The sequence below is a fragment of the Heptranchias perlo genome, chromosome 22 (genome assembly GCF_035084215.1).
Source record: "Heptranchias perlo isolate sHepPer1 chromosome 22, sHepPer1.hap1, whole genome shotgun sequence".
NCBI classification, from domain to species: domain Eukaryota; kingdom Metazoa; phylum Chordata; class Chondrichthyes; order Hexanchiformes; family Hexanchidae; genus Heptranchias; species Heptranchias perlo.
The window spans coordinates 13,468,319-13,491,103 of NC_090346.1; the positions used below are offsets into that span (position 1 = coordinate 13,468,319).

General features: G+C 44.2%; 1 protein-coding gene across 2 annotated transcripts in view; it reads right to left on the reverse strand.

The window, feature by feature from the left end:
• Nucleotides 1–1,246: 1,246 nt before the first annotated feature.
• mad1l1 (mitotic arrest deficient 1 like 1) overlaps nucleotides 1,247–22,785 on the reverse strand; it is a 730,635-nt gene continuing 709,096 nt past the window's right edge. For both annotated transcript variants that reach the window (XM_068002947.1, XM_068002946.1), the window contains one exon: nucleotides 1,247–3,101. In XM_068002947.1, the coding sequence (XP_067859048.1) occupies nucleotides 2,943–3,101 (159 nt within the window). In that variant the 3' untranslated portion in view covers nucleotides 1,247–2,942. The remainder of the gene's footprint in view (nucleotides 3,102–22,785) is intronic.

Here is a 22,785-nt window from a genome sequence, read left to right on the forward strand (position 1 = left end):
ACATCTATATTAGTGATTCTAGATAATCAGTATAATAAACAGGAATTAGCCAATTGCCATTGTGTGTAGTAAGGCAAAGGATCAGCTGGAAATCTGCTCTGCATGGACTTGGGGCTCTTTATCTCTTGAATTGGTACAGCTACTGTTTGCTTATATGGTTATTTTCTCTCCTCCTGCAATTGGTTCTCCTCACACCATGTAACTTCCCTGGCTGAGGGTATAGGGAGGTAGTCATACAATCTGTTCCAAGGCCTCTGCTAGTGCCATTTTGAAGCCGGCTGCTCGGCTGGAAGATTGCACAGTCTGGAGACGGGAGCTCCCGCCATCATTGTGGGGAAAAGAAAAAAAAGACTTCCATTTTTATGGCACCTTTCACTATTTCCAAAGCGCTTCACAACCAATCAAGTACTTTTGAAGTGTAGTCACTGTTGTAATGTAGGAAATGCGGCAGACAATTTGCGCACAGCAAAATCCCACAAACAGCAATGTGATAATGACCAGATAATCTGTTTTTAGTGATGTTGGTTGAGGGATAAATATTGTCAAGGACACCAGAGAGAACTCCCCTGCTCCTCTTTGAAATAGTGGCCATGGGATCTTTTGCGTCCACCTAAGCGGGCAGAAGGGGCCTCGGTTTAATGTCCCATCCAAAAGACGGTGCCTCCAACAGTGCAGCACACCCTCAGTACTGCAATGGGAGTGCCGGCCTATATTGTGGGCTCAAGTCTCTGGAGTGGGACTTGAACCCACGACCTTCTGACTCAGAGGCGAGAGTGCTACCCACTGAGCCAGCCCTTTCCCACAGCAATGCAGTTGCCGTCGGAACCAAGGGCTGTGGGGGCGGGAGGATGATGAGAGTGAACTCACAGTCCGTGGTCCATGAACTGGAGCTGCACCAACTCTCTGGGAAGCATTTTCTGAACCAGGTTGTTATCAAAGGGAGTCAAATGTTGCCAAAGCCCAACTATACCCGATGACTAGAAACAAAACAATTCAGACAGTTTAATATAATCTGATTGTGCCAAATCACTCTTATATAAACGAAACAGGTGGCTGAAAGGGCTTCATTACGGAAAAGGAATCACAAGCCACTCGCCTGTAACAGTGGATGTACTGTGGAAAGGAAACCAGGCCCATCTGCAGAAGTTAATAACCTTCTCAGTCCTTTTAATTAAAAAGCTAATAACCCATTCACGTGTAATCTTTCAACTGTGCTGCTCTACTTAAATAAAAGAGTCGTTCAACATTTCAATGCTCTGCATCTTTTATTTGCAACTATTCAAACTGCCAAGAAACGACATCAGTGGTTTAGTGAACAATGTGAAGTTCTCACAGAGCAGGCACATCCACTCCATCCCTGTAGGGGGTGGTGTTAACGACTGAAGAAAGGAATGTGTTGAAAAGTTTTATATAATTCCCTCCCTTAATGGCTCAATTAGTTTATCCGGTAAGAAGCCGAGCCAAAGCTCTGCTCAGTTAGCTAACCTCAGCCAAGACAGGAGCTAAACAATTGGACCCAGTGTCTTTGGGTCAGGGAAGGGATAAGCAGCCAAGGTTTCTGCTCGATCACTATTCAGCGACCTCCCGATGGAAGTGCGCATGTTTAAATGCTGGGTGAGGACAGAAATCGGGTTTGACTGTCCCTCCACAGTTGAATAACCTGCTGATTGTCACTTATCAAGGCTCACACATGAACAGTAGCCATGGGATGAGATGCTGGTGGGGGGGGCGGGGAAGGAGATACGTTGTACCTGTGGAGCCACCCCAGCAGGGAGTCACTGCCTTCAGGAGTGATGGGGGAGAAAACAGAATTTTAAAAAAATAATTCTTTCAATAGAAATCACACATTGTTTCTTAAAATTAAACACTCAAAGTTAATAAAGTCGCCAAGGCTCATTGACACTGTGAATCGTTAACCCGGATTTTGAAATCAACCACAATTCTGAAAAGGCACTGACGATACTCCCTCTCCCTACCTCCCTCCAACCTTGCCCCCAATGTGCCTTTGGCCCAACCTCAACGCAGCATTCCCAACTGCAACAAAATGAAGTTTTCTTCTCACACCAGTCATTCTTGTGGTCTCCCTGAGGTTGTCAGTTTGTGCCAAATTGTGGGAATTCTGCATTATAGAAATGTATCCACTCGGAACTGGAATGCCGGGTAGAACCCCGACTGCCGTCTGGGAGATGACACCTATCAGTCTGGGTTAGATTCAAGTCCTGCTCCCAGTTGGTGCTCATTCACTGCACTTGCCAAATCCCTCAAACATGCAGACGTACTGGATTATACATGGTTACTGTATGTCCCAGTAGTATCTTACTGGGCTGTTAGCAAGTGAGTTTTTGCCTTGTTATGCAAGAGGGATAACACCGAGTAGAAGTAGGCACGTTTCCTTATATGAGGGGTCGCATCAAGTATATCTTGATGGATGTTCCGCAGATGAGGAGTTATACCAACAACAGGGTGCCCTGATTTGCGCAGTGAGTTTTGCCGAGCTCCGCAGGATAGCGTGGCAGCACAGTACTTAAGTACTTGCGTTCTATGACAACTGGTGAGAAGAGTTTCATCATTTCTTAATTATGTCCTTCACTCTGAAGTCCCTCCATCTGAAAAGCCGGCATCTGTCTAGCTCCCTGCGTGAAAAGGAGACGCCCCAAGGCAGCAGTGGCATCAGCAGCTGTGGAGTTCACGCTCTGTTCACTCTCCTTTCCAGCTGCTGGGAGATGAATGAAGGCGAACAAATTAATTAAAATTACAACTAAAGCAAAAAATAAATGCTTAAAAAACATATTAAACAAACCAACCCCCCACCCCGAACATCTAACTAAATGTTGAATCGGCGTCTAATTGACACTGTTCTAAAGCAAGCTTCCTTTTAGCGTAACCAAAAACTCAAAACTGTTGGCTTGAATCACATAAAAGCACGGTCTTGTCCGCTTCCGCTATGCACATGTCTGCCGGCTGAAGAGGTCAAGGGTGATGGCACTGAGGAATGCCGGGATGCTGTTCTGATGATGCAGGTGAAGGTTGATCAACTCAGTGAGGGAACTGGAGAAATCTGTCTCCAGGAGCTGCATCTTCACTCCCAGACTGTTGGCGGCCTGCAGGGGAACAGAGAAAGAAACACGATTCAGTCATTGGCCACAGTAAAGATGCCATTTATTTGTCTTTCCCTGCTTCTTTTCTTGTTTCTTTTCCCTCTTATTTTAGGTCCCTCTCAGCTGCCATTACTAATCCCCAACAGTATGCTCAGAAGATGTGCAATAAGGGACCGCACAGACAGTCCATTTGTCTCTGTTTATAGCATGCTCTGGATCAAGGAGAATTAGAGGTTGTATGATGATCAGTCCTGGGACATGATTTATATTCTACAAGAGACTCACAACCAACAAAGGCATAAGTGAGTTGCGGTCAGAATCGAGGGGTCTCACATCACACACTTCCTTGTCACGTGTTCCGTTTAATACCACTTTAGGTAAGTAATTAAACTCATAAAAATCAGATATAAGTATTAACTTTAAATTGGAACTTTACTGATGCACTGATTAGTGGTGGAGGGGGGGGGGGTTTGCTGATGTCTCTTTATGATATTATCTCCATGAAATGCCAAGTTGTCCTTGCACCAATAATCACCTTGGTAGATAACAGGCAGGAGATCTGCTCCTAAACAACCCTCCCCCCAACCAATGCCATGCTCTATTGGCCTCTAGGAGGTGCGTGAAAGAGAGGGGTGCAAGTTTACTCTCTTTCCTTGTGGAGGAGTGAGATTGGTGCATGTTCCATCTCCAACCACTGAGGGCACAACTGAGATTGGGGGCATGCCACATGAGCAGTTGTGGTATATTGCATGGAGATCCAAAGTGTTCTTTGCCATCGTGCTCCTTCACCTTCTTTTGTTACTGAAAGGTGGAAGCAAGCTCACAGGGTTCACCATCTCCAGTTTTTACTCTTTAATCTGGCAGAAGTGCCCTCTCTGTCCCATCTGGTAGGTCTTTAATTAGAACATCCTTCTTCAGCTTGACTGTTTTAGTCAAATCCAAAACCGACCAGAATAAGGATGGGGCAGGGGGTAAGAAGGGGGATTTGTTTGATTTGCCGACAATGAAAATTAATTGGAAACCTTATTAACCATAAGAACTAATGCCTCCACATTGTAAGACAATGGAAACAAAATGGAGTTGATGGGGTAGATAGAGAGAAACTATTTCCTCTGGTGGGGGAGTCTAAAACAAGGGGGCATAACCTTAAAATTAGAGGTAGGCTATTCAGCAGTGATGTCAGAAAGCACTTCTTCACACAAAGGGTAGTGGAAATCTGGAACTTTCTCCTCCAAAAAGCTGATTAGGCTGGGGGTCAATCGAAAATTTCAAAACTGAGACCGATAGATTTTTGTTAGGCAAGGGTATTAAGGGTTACGGAACCAAGGTGGGTAGATGGTGTTAAGATACAGATCAGCCATGAAATGAAAGGCGGAACAGGCTCGTGGGGTTGAATGGCCTACGCCTGTTCCTATGGAAGGCTTGTACTCTGGTGTAACTAGTGACTGCACATTGTGAAGAATAGAAGTGGAAAACAGACTTATTTTATGAACAGATTTCTGGTGGACTGATTTACATTTTACAAATTTCTAGTTAGTCCACTCAACAAACGGACAGTCTAGTTCAAAGTCCTTTTTGTTTCCCGAGCTTGTTTGCAGGTTCGAAGCTCACCATTACTGCGATGGTCGCTTCTGGAGAAAAATAAAACCTATCTTCAAACCACAGTCTTCAGTGTCACATTACTGAAAAGAATTCATGATTCTTCTCGAGCAGTATGTAGTTGAGCAAAGAAAAGGAAAACAAAAGGGACAGAGCTTTCTCCAGAACATTTTTCTAAAAAAAACATTATACAAGAGAAGCAGTTATCAGCTCCTAACACTATTCACCTGCCTTTATCAGCTTGCTCTAAGGACTTCTAAGTCAGGAATGCTGAGGAATGTTAAGCCAGACCCTGGAGATTTACCCTGGTCTCTCTCTGCCGTATCAATCTAGAAACAGAGCAGCACTTGACAATGATGAGGGATATTAAGCACTCGCATCTAGAAATCTCCTTTGTAGCTCGGCATGACTAGCTGGCGGTAACATTGTAATACCCAGAAAAGATCAAAGGTTTACTGGGAGAAGAGAACTATAATAACTAAAACCAATTTAGACGTAGAGAAGATGTTTCCATTTGTGGGGGGAGTCCAAAACTAGGGGCCATAAACATAAGATAGTCACTAATAAATTGAATAGGGAATTCAGGAGAAACTTCTTTGCCCAAAGAACGGTTAGAATGTGGAACCACCTGGAGTAGTTGAGGCAAATTGTTTCGATGCATTTAAGGGGAAGCTAGATAAGTACGTGATGGAGAAAAGTATAGAAGGATATACTGATAAAGTTAGATTATGTACGGAGGGAGGAGGTTCGTGTGGAGCATAAACGCCAGCACAGACTAGTTGAGCTGAATGGCTTTGTTTCTGTGCTGAAGACTCTTATGTAATATGTTAATTGATGTAAGCTGTGTGAAAGTTTAAAACTGATTAGGAAAACTCCATTGAAATAAGAACATGTATTGGGGCAACATCTCTTTCTCCCTTAAACCGTTCTAAGGGCCATTTTGCACCAACTGTCGAGGTAGCATTGTGGACTAGTGATGCCAAATGTCCGGTTTCAGAGTGAAGCATACAGAAATTTCTAAAATTAAAATATGACTTCAAAAGTTTGGTTTACAAAATAGAAGGTCCATTCCCCACCCCCCCAATTTAATTCCGTGCCTCGTAACACAGAGGCATTAGTTCTACAATCCGCCCACGCACCGAGTTGCTTATCTGTCTTGTGCTGCCAAGTGGAAGCCAGACAAATTTCCCACAGGGGAGAGTTGCCTCAGATCTCCCACAGACAAGACAGGCTGAAGTGAAGAACAACCTAGACTGCAGTATATTTAACCCTCCCGGATTACCGATACAGTTGGCACCTCTGTGTTTAAAATTGCTCCAACATTTCTTCTGACAGGTCTAACCCTTTGTCAGGCATTTGGGACTTGAGTTAATGGGGTGTCCCACAACTGTCATGGTGTGAGATGACTGAAGAGGCTCAATCAAACAGGTCGTGGACTACAATTCCCAGAATGTGCCAGTGTCACCCCAGACTGCAATTCCCAGAATGCACCAGTGACACACCAGACTACAACTCCCAGAGTGCACCAGCACCACTCTAGCCTACACCCTTCAGAATGCACCTGTGCCACTCCAGACTACACCCCTCAGAATACAGCTGATGGCTGCCTCCCTGCTGGGACTATTGACCACCCAACACATTTTGGATCAGAGGAGAGGACAAATAAAATGCCAGGAATTTTTTTTGTCATGGCTGGCTATTCACAGTCCGGAGCGTGCCGGGACTTCTTGTAAGTTGTACTCCTTTCCCTCATCCAACGATAGAATAGGTTGGAGAGCACTAAACCTCAGGGAAGTCATTAGTAGGACCACCCACGATCAGCACTGTGAGAGAACCTTCACCACACGGACTGCAGCGGTTCAAGAAGGCGGCTCACCACCACCTTCTCAATGGCAATTAGGGATCGGCAATAAATGCCGGCCTCGCCAGCGACGCCCACATCCCATGAACGAATAAAAAAAAACTTGATGCTAACTGTGGAAATTTTTACAAATCAGTTAAGCATGAACCTTTCAATTTACCTGATGTAACGTTGACAGGGAAAACAATGTAGCTAACTATACACAAGGCTTATAATATATAAAATAAACAACGTGCAAACAATTTAATACAGAACTAACCCTGCCTCTCTCATCGGCCTCCATCCCCAGGAATGCCTCTGCTCCCCACCTCAGCCCCGTGAATGCTTCCGCCCATCTCAGGCTCTGAACTTCACTACCCTCAATTGCCAGATAACTGGAAAATTACCCTGTTCTATCTTGGGCTGGATATCCCACTGCGCCTAATCTTTGGCCCCGAATTACATTCCTAACCCTGATTAGTCCGCGATCCATGTACTGGGCTATCTGTGAACAATGCCAAGGGAGATCTACTAATATTTGGCATGTTTATAACCTGTGGTATTGAGAGAAACATGGATGGCCCTGATATCACTCAAATCATGAGCCCTGTTCCCATCTTTACCTTTAAATTCAGTTTTGAACACTAAGTAAATACCCTGTGCGTTGCTGCCTTGTGTGTGAGTAAGTAAGGGCATAAAGTATATTGAAATTCGTGCCCGTTTCACAAGGAGACTGTAAAAGGTTCCTAATTGATTAGTGCAGCACTGTTGTTGCTGCAGTTTTTATCCCCATAGTGTTTGTTAACTGATTACCGTAATTACAACTTTATTACAGTGTTTTTAATTATTCATCACCCTGGTATTACAACTTTTTCTGATTAATTAGGTGCCAATAGCAGCCATTTAAAAATCCAATTCTATATCTTGCAGCAGAGGGGGACTGTCTCTTGGTGAAACAGAAGCTAAAGCACCTTTCTGTGGATAGTTCCATTCATGGGATACCACAGTGACAACTAACTGGTACGCCCCTGGAATTGACACACTTCTGCTGGTAAAGCGACGGTGTAATCCTTTACTTAAAGATGATTTACATTATAGTCGTGTGGCTGACTGCAGATATGTGGTTCTCCCACCGTTAGCTGCACTCCTGCTGGGAACTGAGGGCATCATAGAGCCTCAAAGTTGGATCACGACCCCTTGCTCCAGCAAATTAAACAGGGGGAGTGTATTTGCATTCTGGCTCTCTGTGTTACACAGTGGTGCCCAGAACACCTATAGATGGGAACCATACAACCTCGTAAAGTAAGCCTTTGCATTAAAAGAAAGAACTTGCATTTATATAGTGCCTTTCACAACCTCAGGGCATCCCAAACCACTTTACAGACAATTAAGTAATTTTCCAGGGAAGTCACTGTTGTAATTCAGGAAATGTGGCAACCAATTTGCGCACAAACAGCAATGTGGTAAATGACCATATCATCTGCCTAAAGTGTTGGTTGAGGGATAAATATTGGCCAGGACACTGGGGAGAACTCCCCTGTTCTTCTTCGAATAGTGGCTGTGGGATCTTTAACGTCCACCTGAGAGGGCAGTCGGGGCCTCAGTTTAACGTCTCATCCGAATGACGATGCAGCACTTGCTCAGTACTGGTACTGGGAGTGTCAGCCTAGATTTTGTGCTTAAGTTTCTGGAGTAGGGCTTGAATCCATGACCTTCCGACTCAGAGGCGAGGGTGGTACCAACTGAGCCTTGGCTGACTCATTAGAAAGGGTAATGAGCTCACCATCAGACTTGCGACTGAGCACCACTCTCAGTTTCTTTTCTATCCGTTTTTTAAAAAATTCGTTCATGGGATGTGGGCGTCGCTGGCGAGGCCGGCATTTATTGCCCATCCCTAATTGCCCTCGAGAAGGTGGTGGTGAGCCGCCTTCTTGAACCGCTGCAGTCCGTGTGGTGAAGGTTCTCCCACAGTGCTGCTAGGAAGGGAGTTCCAGGATTTTGACCCAGCAACAATGAAGGAACGGTGATATATTTCCAAGTCGGGATGGTGTGTGACTTGGAGGGGAACGTGCAGGTGGTGTTGTTCCCACGTACCTGCTGCTCTTGTCCTTCTAAGTGGTAGAGATCGCGGGTTTGGGAGGTGCTGTCGAAGAAGCCTTGGCGAGTTGCTGCAGTGCATCTTGTGGATGGTACACACTGCAGCCACTGTGCACCGGTGGTGAAGGGAGTGAATGTTTAGGGTGGTGGATGGGGTGCCAATCAAGCAGGCTGCTTTGTCCTGGATGGTGTCAAGCTTCTTGAGTGTTGTTGGAGCTGCACTCATCCAGGCAAGTGGAGAGTATTCCATCACACTCCTGACTTGTGCCTTGTAGATGGTGGAAAGGCTTTGGGGAGTCAGGTGAGTCACTCGCCGCAGAATACCCAGCCTCTATCCGTGCTTGTCTCCAGTCCCGCGTGAGAACAAGTGGAAAGTGGGGCTTGTTTTCAGGCCTCTGATCTCAACGAAAAACTGGGTACCTGGATCCGTTTCATCTGTTTTTACTCTGGAGTGATGTCAGTGGTGGGAATACTGAGCGCCTGCCACTGACAGCATAGTCTCGATATAAAAGTACTCAAACACATCTGCAGGTACCAGGCTCAATCCCTAGTATGTGTTGATTTAGCCAATCTTGGCCAATACAGAGAATTCGCCTCAGGGCCAGGGAGAAGAAAAATGAGCCCAGGTTCCTGCTCCTGATTGCTATCTGGCAACGCCTGCTGGAAAGTTCATGCCTGGACATAGGGTGAGAGCGGGATCAAGGTAGAATGTGATGCGCACTGTAGTTGAATAATCTGCTGATACTCACTGTCAAGGCTCCTACATTAAGAATGGCCACTTGGCAGAGGTACCAGAGAGCAAGTTTCAGGAGAGGAAGGGGAGAAAATGAGGGGAAAACAACATGAAGACGATGACCAGCTCTTTGGTCTCATGTGTGATCCCGGTTTGCACTGAGTTAATTGAGCTCAGAGTCATGGGGTGAGGGTGTGGCTGAGGGCATGTGGGCTACAGAAGGCAGGAGATCATATCCAGAATACCCACTTGTGATCAGTATCAAGCAAACCCTGCTGGAAATGTACATGTGTTTGCCAAAAGATGGCGGGCTCAGGCTCCTCTGTGGTAGCCCCATGATTGAACACTAGGCTAACAATCACTATCTAGGCAGACGCATGCAGAATGAGTACGTGGGCAAGGCAGTTATCAAACCATGTCTCAGCATGAGTCAATATCTTCGGATGAGGAATTGGCAATCCAGAGGGGAGATGAGGAGAAAATTTTTTTACACAGCGAGTTGTTATGATGTGCAATGCACTGCCTGAAAGGGTGGTGGAAGCAGATTCAATAGTAACTTTCAAAAGGGAATTGGATAAATACTTGAAGGGGAAAAACTTGCAGGGCTATGGGGAAAGAGCAGGGGAGTGGGACTAATTGGAAAGCTCTTTCGAAGAACCGACATGGGCAGGATAGGCCGAATGGCATCCTTCTGGGCTGTATGATTTTTAGATGAGAAGAGGTAAGCACAGTTAGAAATGATTAGCTCCTGATTTAATTCGACACTGCGCCACCTTTTTACCAAGTCCACCGTTGATTTGTGAGGTTTATGGCATCACCTGCACCTTTCCCTGGATAGCTACCTACAGGCGCAGACATCCTCTGTGAACTGTAATCTTACTGCAATGTAGGAGCTAATGGAAAATAAAATGCTGCTATTGATTTTGGCTTCTCCTGCTCATTTCTGGTTCAGCTCTTCCTAAAATAGCAATGAAGCAACAGCGGGAGCGACGTCACAACAGCAGCAGCCTTGTGTCCCTGCCCATGCTGGCCAAACAGAAGACTGGAACTTGCTGATTGAGCTGGTCGGGCAGGAAAGTCTGACAAGCAGCTCCTAGAAACAACCAGAAGAGTGAGAGCGAGGGAAACAAACCACGGAGCAATAAACTGACAAGGAACAGTAGAAAAAATAAAGGTTAGAAGTCAAATTTAACTCAAAAAAATTCCACACATGGTGGGGGTAATTTAACTTTGGGCGATATCAAATTAGCTGCCTATTATACATCCCACCTGAAGTCAATGGAAGGGTAAATCGGGAGAGGTGTACAATGGGCAGCTAATTTGATATCGCCCATTTTAGGCCATGAAGAATTATCTTTGGGGCTGCCTGAGCCTGCTGAACAGGCCAGAATTGGGAGATGAGGCAAGGAAAAGCAATAGCAATACTCCTCAGTCGACTTCTGAACTAACAGGAATTGCAGACACAGATGACAGCTCCAGTGATGTGCACCAGTAAATCAGTGCCTTCTCACACAGGATGACAAAAATCTAGTCCCACACAGGAGTGTACACTTGTCCCCTCCCCTTCCAACCCCTTTCCTCCCCCCTAATTGACTGTAGGGGGGTGGGGACTAGATCCTTTCAATCCACTGTCAGATATCCATTATTCTAGAAACTTGAGAGAAATATTCGTCTCACATTTCAGAAAGTTAACTCAAAATAAAATGACATACACACAAAATGTTAGATCAGTTCCTTTCAATAACACAGGCTCACATAATTGCAATAAAATGCAAATTAAATAAAAGTAGAGACTGCCTATAAATTATTGATGGTGTAAAACAGTAATTTTGGTAGTTTGTGTTTTCAGCCACCAGATGAGACCAAACTGATTACAAAGCTAGACTCACTGTACACATTTGGAATTAAGCTCTAAAATACAATGGGCTTTGGGATAAAATTTAAGCTTGTCCATTGGGTTGCTCTGATGGAATGGAAGATGCTTCATTGATTCCACTAGTCTCTATTAGGAATCTACTCAGACCACAGACTTTTCCCCTTAAAAAGGAATGGTCCTTGTTACCCTTTGAGAACTGGGAGACTTTTGGAGCTTTTAGAAACGTACATTTTTCCATCAGCTGTGAAAATCACTAATATTACAAAGGCAGAATGTTACAAATTAGAGTTGGGAAATTACACACAACATTTCTTAATCCATATTTTGCAGTCCTCAGTGCTCCCAGCTTCAGGATCACCCACTCAGGTCAAAAGAAAGAAAGAACTTGCATTTATATAGCGCCTTTCACGACCTCAGGACATCCCAAAGCACTTTACAGTCAATGAAGTACTTTTTGAACTGCAGTCACTGTTGTAATGTAGGGAAACGCGGCATGCCAATTTGCGCACAGCAAGATCCCACAAACAGCAATGGGCAGCTGTTTCTTTTGCTCTTCAAACTTTTTGTTTGCCCAATTATTTGCGTGGACATTTTTGGAATAATCCGCAACTTCCTGCACGTCTCCCATATATAAAAAAATGACCATCCCCCTCCTGGGGACACCTGATCCAGCCGCTATGCTCAGTGGAAGTTCATTAAAGCATATTGTTGCCTTGATCAGGATTATAGTTAACTTGAAAAATAGGGCAAGATGCAGGTGTCAGCAAAACTTTTACACAACCATGCATGTTCCAATCTCAGTACCTGCTGCTAAATATTTTGAAAAACAGATTGGTGAGCAGGTAACTTGTACTCTGATCAATTTAGTGACCATATTGGATGTTCCTTCAAAGAGTCGGCACAGGCACAATGGGCCGAACGGCCTCCTTCTGTGCTGTACGATGCTATGATTCATAGCAGTCAAAGCATCGGACTCCAAATCAAGTGAAAACGATAAAGAAACAAGTTGATACAAAACTACACTGTTGCATTGAAGATTACATTGCTAAGCAGTTCACTTTCAACAGGAAACGGGTGTACAATACTGGAGCACAGAAGCTTCATTTCTAAACACAACCAACCCTCCTTTACTCTTGAAGAGCAGGAAATCCATACATTGTTACAGGCACAGAATTACTTGCAATAAAAGGCCTCGGGGGTAGGAAGGAATGAAAAGTTGAATCACGCCTACAAAATCTACTCAAATCGCCTTTTAACCTTCCTTATCCCTCAACACCCAGCCTACTTTGAAGCTCAATCGCGAAGATGATAAACTCTCATCATGTTATCACACAAGAAATACTGTTAATATGCATTCCTCCTACAGCTTGCAGATGGTGCACAAATGCGCACCCATCCTAAATGGGCGCATGATTCCCAGGCACGTAACAAACGGACAAAAGATACTTCCTCCTCAGTTCTTTTCTCACCTCTCCCTTCGTCACGCTGGCTTACCCGCTTTCAGGTTTACTACTTTTGAGTTGCGCTGAGCAGTTGTCTAAGAACAGCCCCAAAACAACTCTCCCTCACTGCAGCTGTCCACTGCAACACAATAGATATTGGTAACACAGTGCTTGGAAGATCATGGGCGTGAATCCGCAACTTTCTACACCATCTATACTTTCCAACATATTGCCCAATTGTAAAGAAAAAAAGAACTTGCATTTATATGGCGTCTTTCACAACCTCAGGACGTACCAAAGCACTTTACAGCCAATGAAGCACTTTTGAAGTGTAGTCATTGTCGTAATGTAGGAAACGCGGCAAAGAATTTGTACACTGCAAGGTCCTACAAATAGCAATAAAATAACGATCAGATAATCTGTTTTTTTAGTGATGTTGGTTGAGGGATAAATGTTGGCCCAGGACATCGGGCAGAACACCCCTGCCCTTCTTCGAAATAGTGCCATGGGATTGTTTACGTCCACCAGAGAGGGCAGATGGGGCCTGAAAGACAGCACCTCTGACAGTGCAGCACTCCCTCAGTACTGCACTGGGAGTGTCAGCCTGGATTATGCGCTCAAGTCTCTGGAGTCATTCCTAAAGAACTGTGGGAGCTGCACCAAGTCTTTGATGCGTACTGACACTCGTGCCAGACGATTAACAATCCTGACGCCAACACTGCAGGTGTGCAGAGAAATAATCTGCACTTGGTTGCAGCAAAATTTTATTGTCCAGTATGCATTATAACAAGATGTTGCAAAACACAAGATAAACCACATTACATACAAACAGGGTCTGCCTGCCTGACTCCAGTCTGTACGCTCCTGAAGTGGTTCACTGTGTCAAGCACTCGGAAACATTTTAACCACCACATGTGGCGTTATATAAATGTGAGTATTATTATTGTTGCTGTTCAAGACTCTGACCAGTCAGGGAAGTTTACAGTTAAAAAGTTAAATCATTTACTTGTTCTTGTGTGAGACAATTGTTCGCAGTTTCAATCAACAGCTTCAAAGGGAACAGGAAGAAGCTTTAAAGGATTTAAAAGATGGAGGCCACCTTTCAGTGATGAGATCTGATGGAAAGCGACAGCATTTGCTGATAAGATGTATACTGGCCCTCATCTTTCTTACATCTATGTGGGAACAATCGCTCCGTGCACACACACGTGCATACGCATACACGTACACACGTGCATATACACACTCCGCACGCACTCATTCACAGTCTGCGCACGCACACTCGGATTGACACACACACTCACAGACACGTGCACAATTACCAGCTTATTAAGTCCCTGTTGTTTTCCCCAGAATACAAGAAAAGTCAGTCTGGCCATCACACATTTCCAGTCTGAAGATAGAGCTTTCAAGATGACTCCTGGAGCAAAAGCAGCGTTGCAACAGCTAGCAGCACGTCTCCTCCAGTCAGCGCGACAGACAGCTCATTCTGCTCATGACACTGCTGCAGCGAATGCCTCTATCTGATGAGAACATCATTCCTCAGCAGCAGGCATTTGGAACCTTTTGAAAATAAATTTCTGGAAAAAAAAGTTTGCTTTTGAATAAATCTTCCTGGCTGCGATTTGATGCGAACTGGAGACTAGAAACTAATTACTTGTCCAACTGTATCATTCAGATAGGTTCTGATACCCAACACTTCATGAGTTGGGTCTACTTCTCCGAGAATTTACTTCAGCCCAGCCAGAAAGTGTATAACACAGTCTGTAAAGAAGCAATTTAAATATCAAGGTAGTCAACAATCTTCATATTTCCATATCAAAGACAACTGCAGCAATGCTTCAGGCAATTGAGCCAACTTTTCCACTTTCTGGCAGGATTCAGCGCAGCATGAATGCAATGTACAGAGAAATGGGTCAGATTTGGTAGTGGGGAACAAAACATTATAAACTGTGCAGATCCAGGAGAATCCCACATCATATCTGACAACAGGATACATAGAATTACACAGAATTCACAGCACAGAATTGGGCCATTCGACCTATGCTTCTTCCCACTCTAATTACTTCATCTCACCCTATCTGCATATCCTTCTATTCCTTTCTCCCTTGTTCCCTTTAAATGCATTTATGCTTTTCGCCTCAACTATTCCATGTGGTAGCGAGTTCCAGATTCTAACCATTTCTCTGGTAAAAACGTTTCTCCTGAATTCCTTGTTGGATTTCTTAGTGACTATCTTATATTTATGGCCTCTAGTCTTGGATACACATAATTCAATTTGGCAAGTTTCTGTATATTTTAGAGCAATTAAATGCAATACTTTGCAGAGATCCTACTGGCAGCCAATGCGCAGTGCATCACTCCTAAATTGCTCATTAAAGGGACATCGTCATCAAGGTTCGGGGTCTTGCTGGATTCCTTTTTTAAAAATCTACCAGTGTTCTCCCTTCCTTTACCGAAGACATTGGCCCGGATATTGCTGAGCGACAAACGAATGTCGCCCGCCGCTCGTTAGTTATGAATTCACCCACAAACTTTGGGCGGCAACTTGCTTCAATGGTGAGCTGTAAAAAGTGCAGTCTCCTTTCCCAGCTATTCTGAGCTGTGAGAGCAGGGAAAGGATCTCGCTCTCTCCTCAATCAATCAGCTTGAAACATCCTTGACAAGAGTCAGAATCAGGAAGTGAAAGCTACAGCAGTAAATTCAATGTAAAATCAGTTATTGAAAGAGAGGCTAAGAAATATCGATTTAAAAGGCAGAGATAAAAGAGACAAAGAAAAAGTTTTACATTTTTTTTATATATACACATGTCCAACAACAATTAAAATCGGAAATAATGAGACTTCACGTTTTTAAAAGTAAATTTTCAGTTCCAGAGAGGTTGTTTGGCAGTCCTTAAGACTTACCACACTTTTAAAAGTTAGTTTAGATCTAAAAAATCCAGCGTACCTTTTTTCTGTGTAGATTAACCTGTTTCCAACTGGGCCGTGTAGCAACTTTGCGCTGGTCCATTCATTCAGGCAATGAGCTGTCCTTCCCACGCAGCTTTCAAACCAGCAGGGCAAATGGAAGAGCGACTTCCAGATTTCTGTATTTGACTGCGCATGCACGCTCACTGGAACTTGCTCTTCCATTTGCCCTGAGCAATTTCCAGGCCAATAACTCCTTGCTTGCGTTTGATACATGGGCGCTGATTGCCCTTCAGTATCTCGCCTAAGTGCCCATTGTTCATGTGGGCAGGATGTTTGACCATGGGTGGGGCATCATTGAGCTGGTTTGCCCCTTACCTGATGTTGACTCACCTGCATTTCCATTAAGGGTGGCTGGACAGCAACCAGGAGCAGGAACCGTGACCAAACCCCCCCCACAGCCCAGGTTTACCCTGGCCAATTGTAGAACTTCTACTACTGGCCTGGTTGGGATCAGCGAAACAAGCAGATTGGCAATTGAACATGGGACCACTCCTGATTTGTATGGCTTAACTACTCACTGAGCCATCAGGAAATGTGTTTTTTTTAAAAACAGGGCGACACGAGTTATCACTAACCACACTGATAAAGTTCGCATGCGGCATGACCTTTGATGCCTAATGGAGCCCTTTGATAGCAGTCGTTGCTCCTCACTATTGGGAAAACAACTCCCATCAGAATACTCCTCATTAGATAAATGAATGCTTTATTCCACAGCAAAACCTTACTCACTATCACATTTCCATTCTTACTGGATTTATCGACAGCCCCTTGCCTTAAACAAGCATCTACACTGACAAGTTACCAATTAAATTACCACTTATATGGTCATTTGAAAGTTATGTGTGTGTGAGAGAGAGAATGGGTGGGCTAGAACTGTCCTAGAATGCTCTCACTCTGGTGGGGGGGGGGGGTGCAGGGTGTGGCAAGAGAAGATGGAGAAGGCACAGAAAAACTATATCCATTGTGTTTAACTCTCAATTATATTCTCTGAACTTCTATTTGTGATTAACAAGAATCTTTTTGAGGGGGTATTGCTTCTTCATGATTGGCTCACCCCCAGAATCCACGTTTTCTTCTTTGTTGTGGTGGGGCAGGAGAAGAGGAGATAAAGGATGTCTCCTTTCCTGCCTTGCCTGTGTTAGGAAGTGCTAAAAAGCTGATATGATATCATAGAATCATACAGCGCAGAAGGAGGCCATTTGGCCCATTGTGCCTGACTCTTTGAAAGAGTTATCCAATTAGTCCCCGCTCCCCCTACTCTTTGCCCAAAGCCCTGCATGGAGCCATACAAGCCAGAAGATCCCAATTTTGATCCCTGGGCTTTGCTGAGCTGACTGATCTTCCACAGAGCAGCAATTTGGGCGCAATCATCGAGCTCGGTGCCCTTTGGGAGCCCAAAAAAAAAATCAGCTTGGCATTCTATTCCTGATCACCATCCAGTGACTTCTGTTGGAAAATACACATGTAAGCATCGGGGAAGAGAGGATCAGGCTCAACTGTGATTATCCTGTGGTGGAATAGCCTACTTGCACTCATTACCTACACTGACATGTGGTGAACGGTCACTCGGGATACTGGAGGACTGCTAGTGTGCATGGAATGGTACCTCAGTAAGAATCAGTACCGTTGGGAGAGGGGGTGAGAAAACTGGGGGATAAGGAAGGATATATTGGCCTTGGAGGGGGTGCAGCACAGATTCACCAAAATGATACCGGGGCTGAAAGGGTTAGATTATGAGGACAGGTTGCATAGACCAGGTTTGTATTCCCTCGAGTATAGAAGATTAAGGGGTGATCGAATTGAGGTGTTTAAGATGATTAAAGGATTTGATAGGGTAGATGGAGAGAAACTATTTCCTCTGGTGGGGGAGTCCTGAACAAAGGGGCATAACCTTAAAATTAGGACTAGGCCGTTCAGGGATGATGTCAGGAAACACTTCTTCACACAAAGGGTAGTGGAAATCTGAAACACTCTGCTGTTGAGGCTGGGGGATTAACTGAACATTTCAAAACTGAGATTGATAGATTTTTGTTAGGCAAGGGTATTAAGGGTTGCGGAACCAAGGCGGGTAGATGGAGTTAGGATACAGATCAGCCATGATCTAATTGAATGGCTGAACAGGCTTGAGGGGCTGAATGGTCTCCTCCTGTTCCTATAAAGAACTATGGTAGAACTGCAGAAAGAGAGGCCAATGAGTCGCTAAATGCTGTTGGCAGATTGTTGCAGTGAGCAGCTCATTAAGATAACGGCGTACAGGGGATCATAGTCCAAAGGATAACAGCACATCTGATCACATGATTCTCTGTTTCAGGAAGTGGCGCCTTAGGCTGTAATGAATGTTTTTCTACAAAGATTCGATTGAAGTTATTTGAGTCAAAAGATGAAGGTGGGTAAAAAAAAAATCAATAGGACCCATTGCCCGTGAGATTAAACATTTTTCCGCTTTAATTATTTCTATCTTTTCCTGTGAAATGTGCGTAAAGACAAAAGTGGCTTCCAAATTTAACCGTGACAGCAACAAAACTAAGTATGCTTTTTTTTCTGAACCATTACATTAGCCGAAATTCTTTTTTTTTTACGTTAATGACTTAATGACAAAACAACAAACACAAATGAAAGTATTTCCTCTTAAAACTGAAAGAAAAAATATCACTAGGTCTGCTGCAAGGATATTTCCTGCTGGGATGTACACAGGACCACGATGCAATTTTGATGTCCAAACAGGCGGCACCCGGAATGCACTTGCGCTGATTAGAATGCGGCCAAACCAGCGCGCCTTAAAGGGATGACCGCTCAGACAAGGCCAAAAATAAAATGTAGGTCTGTGGGTGATTTTTGGTGGGTGGGGGGGGAGGGGGAAGGGAGGAGCATAAATCCTCTTCCTGTGCCTCTGCAAAAATCCTACCAGCTGTTGCCTCACCTACTACCGCCCCTTGCCAGTCACCCTGGCCCTCCCCTTTAAGGGCGGACTGCTGACTTGGCTCCGCGGATGGGCCACTGGATTTCCGCAACCTTCACATCGCCAGATCACAAAAGCGGTTCCAGGTGTCTGGCGAGCTTCATCGAGCAGCTGGGGAGGAGGGGACTCACTCTGTCCACTGCCCATCCAACGAATTGGAGCCACATGAAAATCGCTCCCACCCCCCCTTTATCTTTGCAAGGGGATCGACACATCTAATGAATTGGCAAGACCTGTGCTGCAAGTCTTTTCAACCCACGGCAGACTGTTGCCTATGAGCCGTCCAGCTCATCAAGCTCCTGTATGACTGGCAGGGATGTGTGTGTTGCAATTCGTTGTCAGCTGAAAAACAAGTGCCGATTTTCATTCCATGTTACAGTACGCCAGGGCGCCTGCCTTCTTTGAAACGTCAATGCATGCCATGGCAGACTGGTATACTGTACTCCTTTGCCTCGGGTGATCGAGAGAGCTCACGCAGGCACAATTTCTCAATTACACAGCGTAACAATATTATACAAATTGATACGTATTTTGCTCTTCGGGCTCTATCACAAATGCACAGCAGTGTGGTTTGCAGCTGTCATGTAAAGGCAAGTCTGCTTTCAGAGAAACAGAAGGTTTTTTAATCCCTTCCCCCTGCTTTTCTCCTGCACACTGTTCGCAAACACATAAGAACTCGCTGCCATTCTATTCCTTCTTTATGTGTCAGTGGATGATTGGCGAGGCTCCTGCGGGTAGGGGGGCTCTCAGCTGTCTCTGGGCAGTCAGATTAAAAATGAACGTGGGATTCTGTAGGCAATGCTGTGATAATTAGGGGCGGCTGATGAAGGGAAGCACTGCGCTAGCAGGTAGGCTTTAATCACACTTTCACTGCTAATCTAAGCGTGACCTTGCCGGAACAGACAGAGAGACCCGACACAGCCACTTAATTTATTAGTTCGCCCGGCCACGCTGCAACACATGCTGAGAACTAAAGCTGTATTGGAGAGGGCAACTCCCAAATAATTCACAATTGGTAGCTGTGCTCAGTTTCCATGTGAAAAATATTTTTCTTGTCAAAAATATTTACAATTTTGCATGTCCATTCTACCCTCAACATATTGTCTTCAGGATTATTTAACTGTCTGTGGTACTTGATATAGATGAATATGCACTACTAGTAAAGAAGTGCAGTGTCCCCAATGGGATGAATGACATAAGCTTGACATTAAAACTTCACAAACACTGCTTCTAAAAACGGTGCATGATATTTGAGTCAAAAGGCGATCTCGTGTGCGGAAATTCAGAGTCAGGAGGCTGAGGAGACACTGGCACTTTAAACACATTTGTTTAGTTCCCCACACAAACACAGTGTTCATTAGCCGCCAGACTTGACTGACATTTAGCCGTTGCTTATAGCAGGAGTCAGAAAGGTTAAAGAAAGACTGCGGGCTATTTTGTCTAGAAGTTAAAATAAAGTGCCCTTGCCTTTAATTAAATTGAGGCAAACACTTTTCCCAACAAAGTGTTTTCTGATCCATTTTAGCTATAGATTATGCCTAAAACTTGTTTTTGTGGGTTTTAAACCTGGCCGCACAGCTGTGGGATACTTCATGTCAGAACGTGTGCCTTGCCCAAGAGGTCACATTTAGGGTCCATGGATGTCATTTTTTTTCTCTTATTTGAATTACAACACTGCACCATTAGGCAGGGTGGGGAATTGGCTACTGAAGGATTTGGTCATTCTTTCCACAACACTGGATGTGGGGATCTGAGCTTCTTGGTTTGCAGAGTATGGCACTCAACAGTTGATTGAGGATAAGTGTGCACCTGCCCATTGTCACCTTACAGGATGCCTTTCTGGGTGATCTTTAGTTCCTAGGAAGTTGGGTGGGGACAGTTGGTAGATCTTCTTGGACGAGTAGCACAGCCACTTATCACACTCACCGTTAAATGCAACAAGGATTTTTGAGTGTCCTGGGGGGGTGTTATCAGCAACTTTTTTTCTCGCTGTGTCTCCTTCTACCTTTTTAATACCTCAGTTCTTTTTCACAAAGTTATCCTTTCCCGTACCCTACAGCTGTGCGGCTCCTTACCTCTCTCAGTTTTTTCTTCCTTCTACAATCCTCAAGCTGTTAAAACTCAAGCTTGGAGTCACCTGACTGTTACTTCTTGATTTATCTTATCTTTTTCAATTTTGGTTGTCCCCTGTTTTCCAATTCGGGCTCTCCTTGTCCATGCTTACTTCAAAAGGCAGCTTCTAAAAACAGACTATGATCCAAAACTTATAACCTTGTGCATTGAGTAAATGGGCTAGTGTACTTCAGAATTAACAATGCCCCTTATTGCCAAATTATTTTGGACTGTTAGTTCGTTCCATGGGCATTGCCCACCACAAGCTCCTGTCCTCTTCGATAGGAAGAGCAGACCGTATAGTTCAGGTTAGACTACGAGTCGAATATATTACAAATTCACACAGAAGCAAAAATACTGCTGAACAATGTTTAACTTAAGCACAACTTAAATCTCAACTTGAAAATAACAATGCTATCCAGAATCTGAGGGTACCTTTTCAAAATCTTTAAACCAAGTCCTTTGATGCATGGCTCTGCACCCACAGAGTTCTGACTCAACATTGATGTGGAAGCATAGTTGAACTGAGTGAATTAAACATCCTAGGGCTGCTGCCCAGATATATTCTTACTTTGTTTGAACTGTAGGCTTTTTTTTCCACGTACATCAAAAAACTATACAACACTGCAGAGATCCGAACACATACAGTGACAGGTCACCCTGAGGTCTCCATAAGGTTTGCTGGGCCTTCCAAATCTAAAAAAAAATCTAAGGTGAAGAGAATCTAGTTTAGATCAATCCAAAATTGAGCAACTGCCCTTCTTGACTCCAAATATCCAATCAGGCAAGTAGATTATCTTTCCCTCACCCTACAACATTCTCCCCTGATAGCAGTGACAAATGCTGGCGATGTCCTTGGACTAGGAGTGGAAATGCTGGTTGCTTATCCCATCATTGCCCTGTAGGCACTGAAGCCAGGACAGCACTCCCATTGCCACCACAGCTGTCTCCGCATCAAGCAGTGATCAAACTTGGGGCCTTCCTATCCTGTATAGCTCAGCACTCCACCACATAATGCAACCACCCAGTTAGCCAGTGAGCAGACAACTGGATTTTATAGAAGCTAATGTCAATTGAATGCCCAGGCTGTCATGCACCTACTGTCACTTTTGGTGAGGAAATGGTGGTGGTCAAATAAATTGGAAATCAAACATTGAGGAGTTTGGTACAAATAAGTTGTGCAATAAAACCTGTACATTTTACGTCCCAACTCTTAGAACATCTCTTGTGTTGTGTCTACAATACTAAGACAAAGCCATACACCTCAACATGGTTGTTAAGTTGTACAAATACTTGTCTGAATAATCCCGTCCATTACTAAAAAAAGAAAATAAGGATCTGAAAAACAAACTAGCTTCTCAGATACTAAAAAAATGGTCCTTTCATTTAAGTGTCAAGCTATTTGGTTCAATGTCTAAGATTGCATTATTCGTCAGTGCAGTATTGTTTGTTCATGGTCACAGAGGTACCAAACTGAAAGGCCAAGTGCAGAACAACACAATGCAAAAGCTGAAAATAAGAGGCAAGACAAGTTAAATCAGCAACTAGTCTGTAAGGGACTGTAGGAGGAATGGAAAACGGAGGAAGGTAAATAGTTCTGCACTTCTGATATTCTTGGAAAGAATAAAATTCAGGTATTACAATTCTTGATGTCAGCACAGTGAGAATGCCGGGGGAAAGGAGATTACAGGACTGTATGTCTGAAATTTAGGAGGAACAAAAGAGGAGAGATCAGAGGAAGAGAGGCAAAACTCATTAGACAAGGGCAAATGAATCTGAATGTGTATTAAGGCCATCTGTGACATTTGCGTTGACAGCCCAGTACTCTATTACTGCACTACCACCAAATGCAGTCAATATCAAAATCTAATATCCTGAACTAATTGAAAAGAAATGCAAGCAGTGCAGCCTTTAGGCTGACACAATATTACAAATTAATCTAATTTACGCATTAACAATCTGAAAAATATTTTTTAATTACCATCTTTTAATGGGCACAGGTGGCTTGAACCCTTTGGCCTACCCTCTCAGCTGAAAGAGGGAGGGAGGAGAGAAGC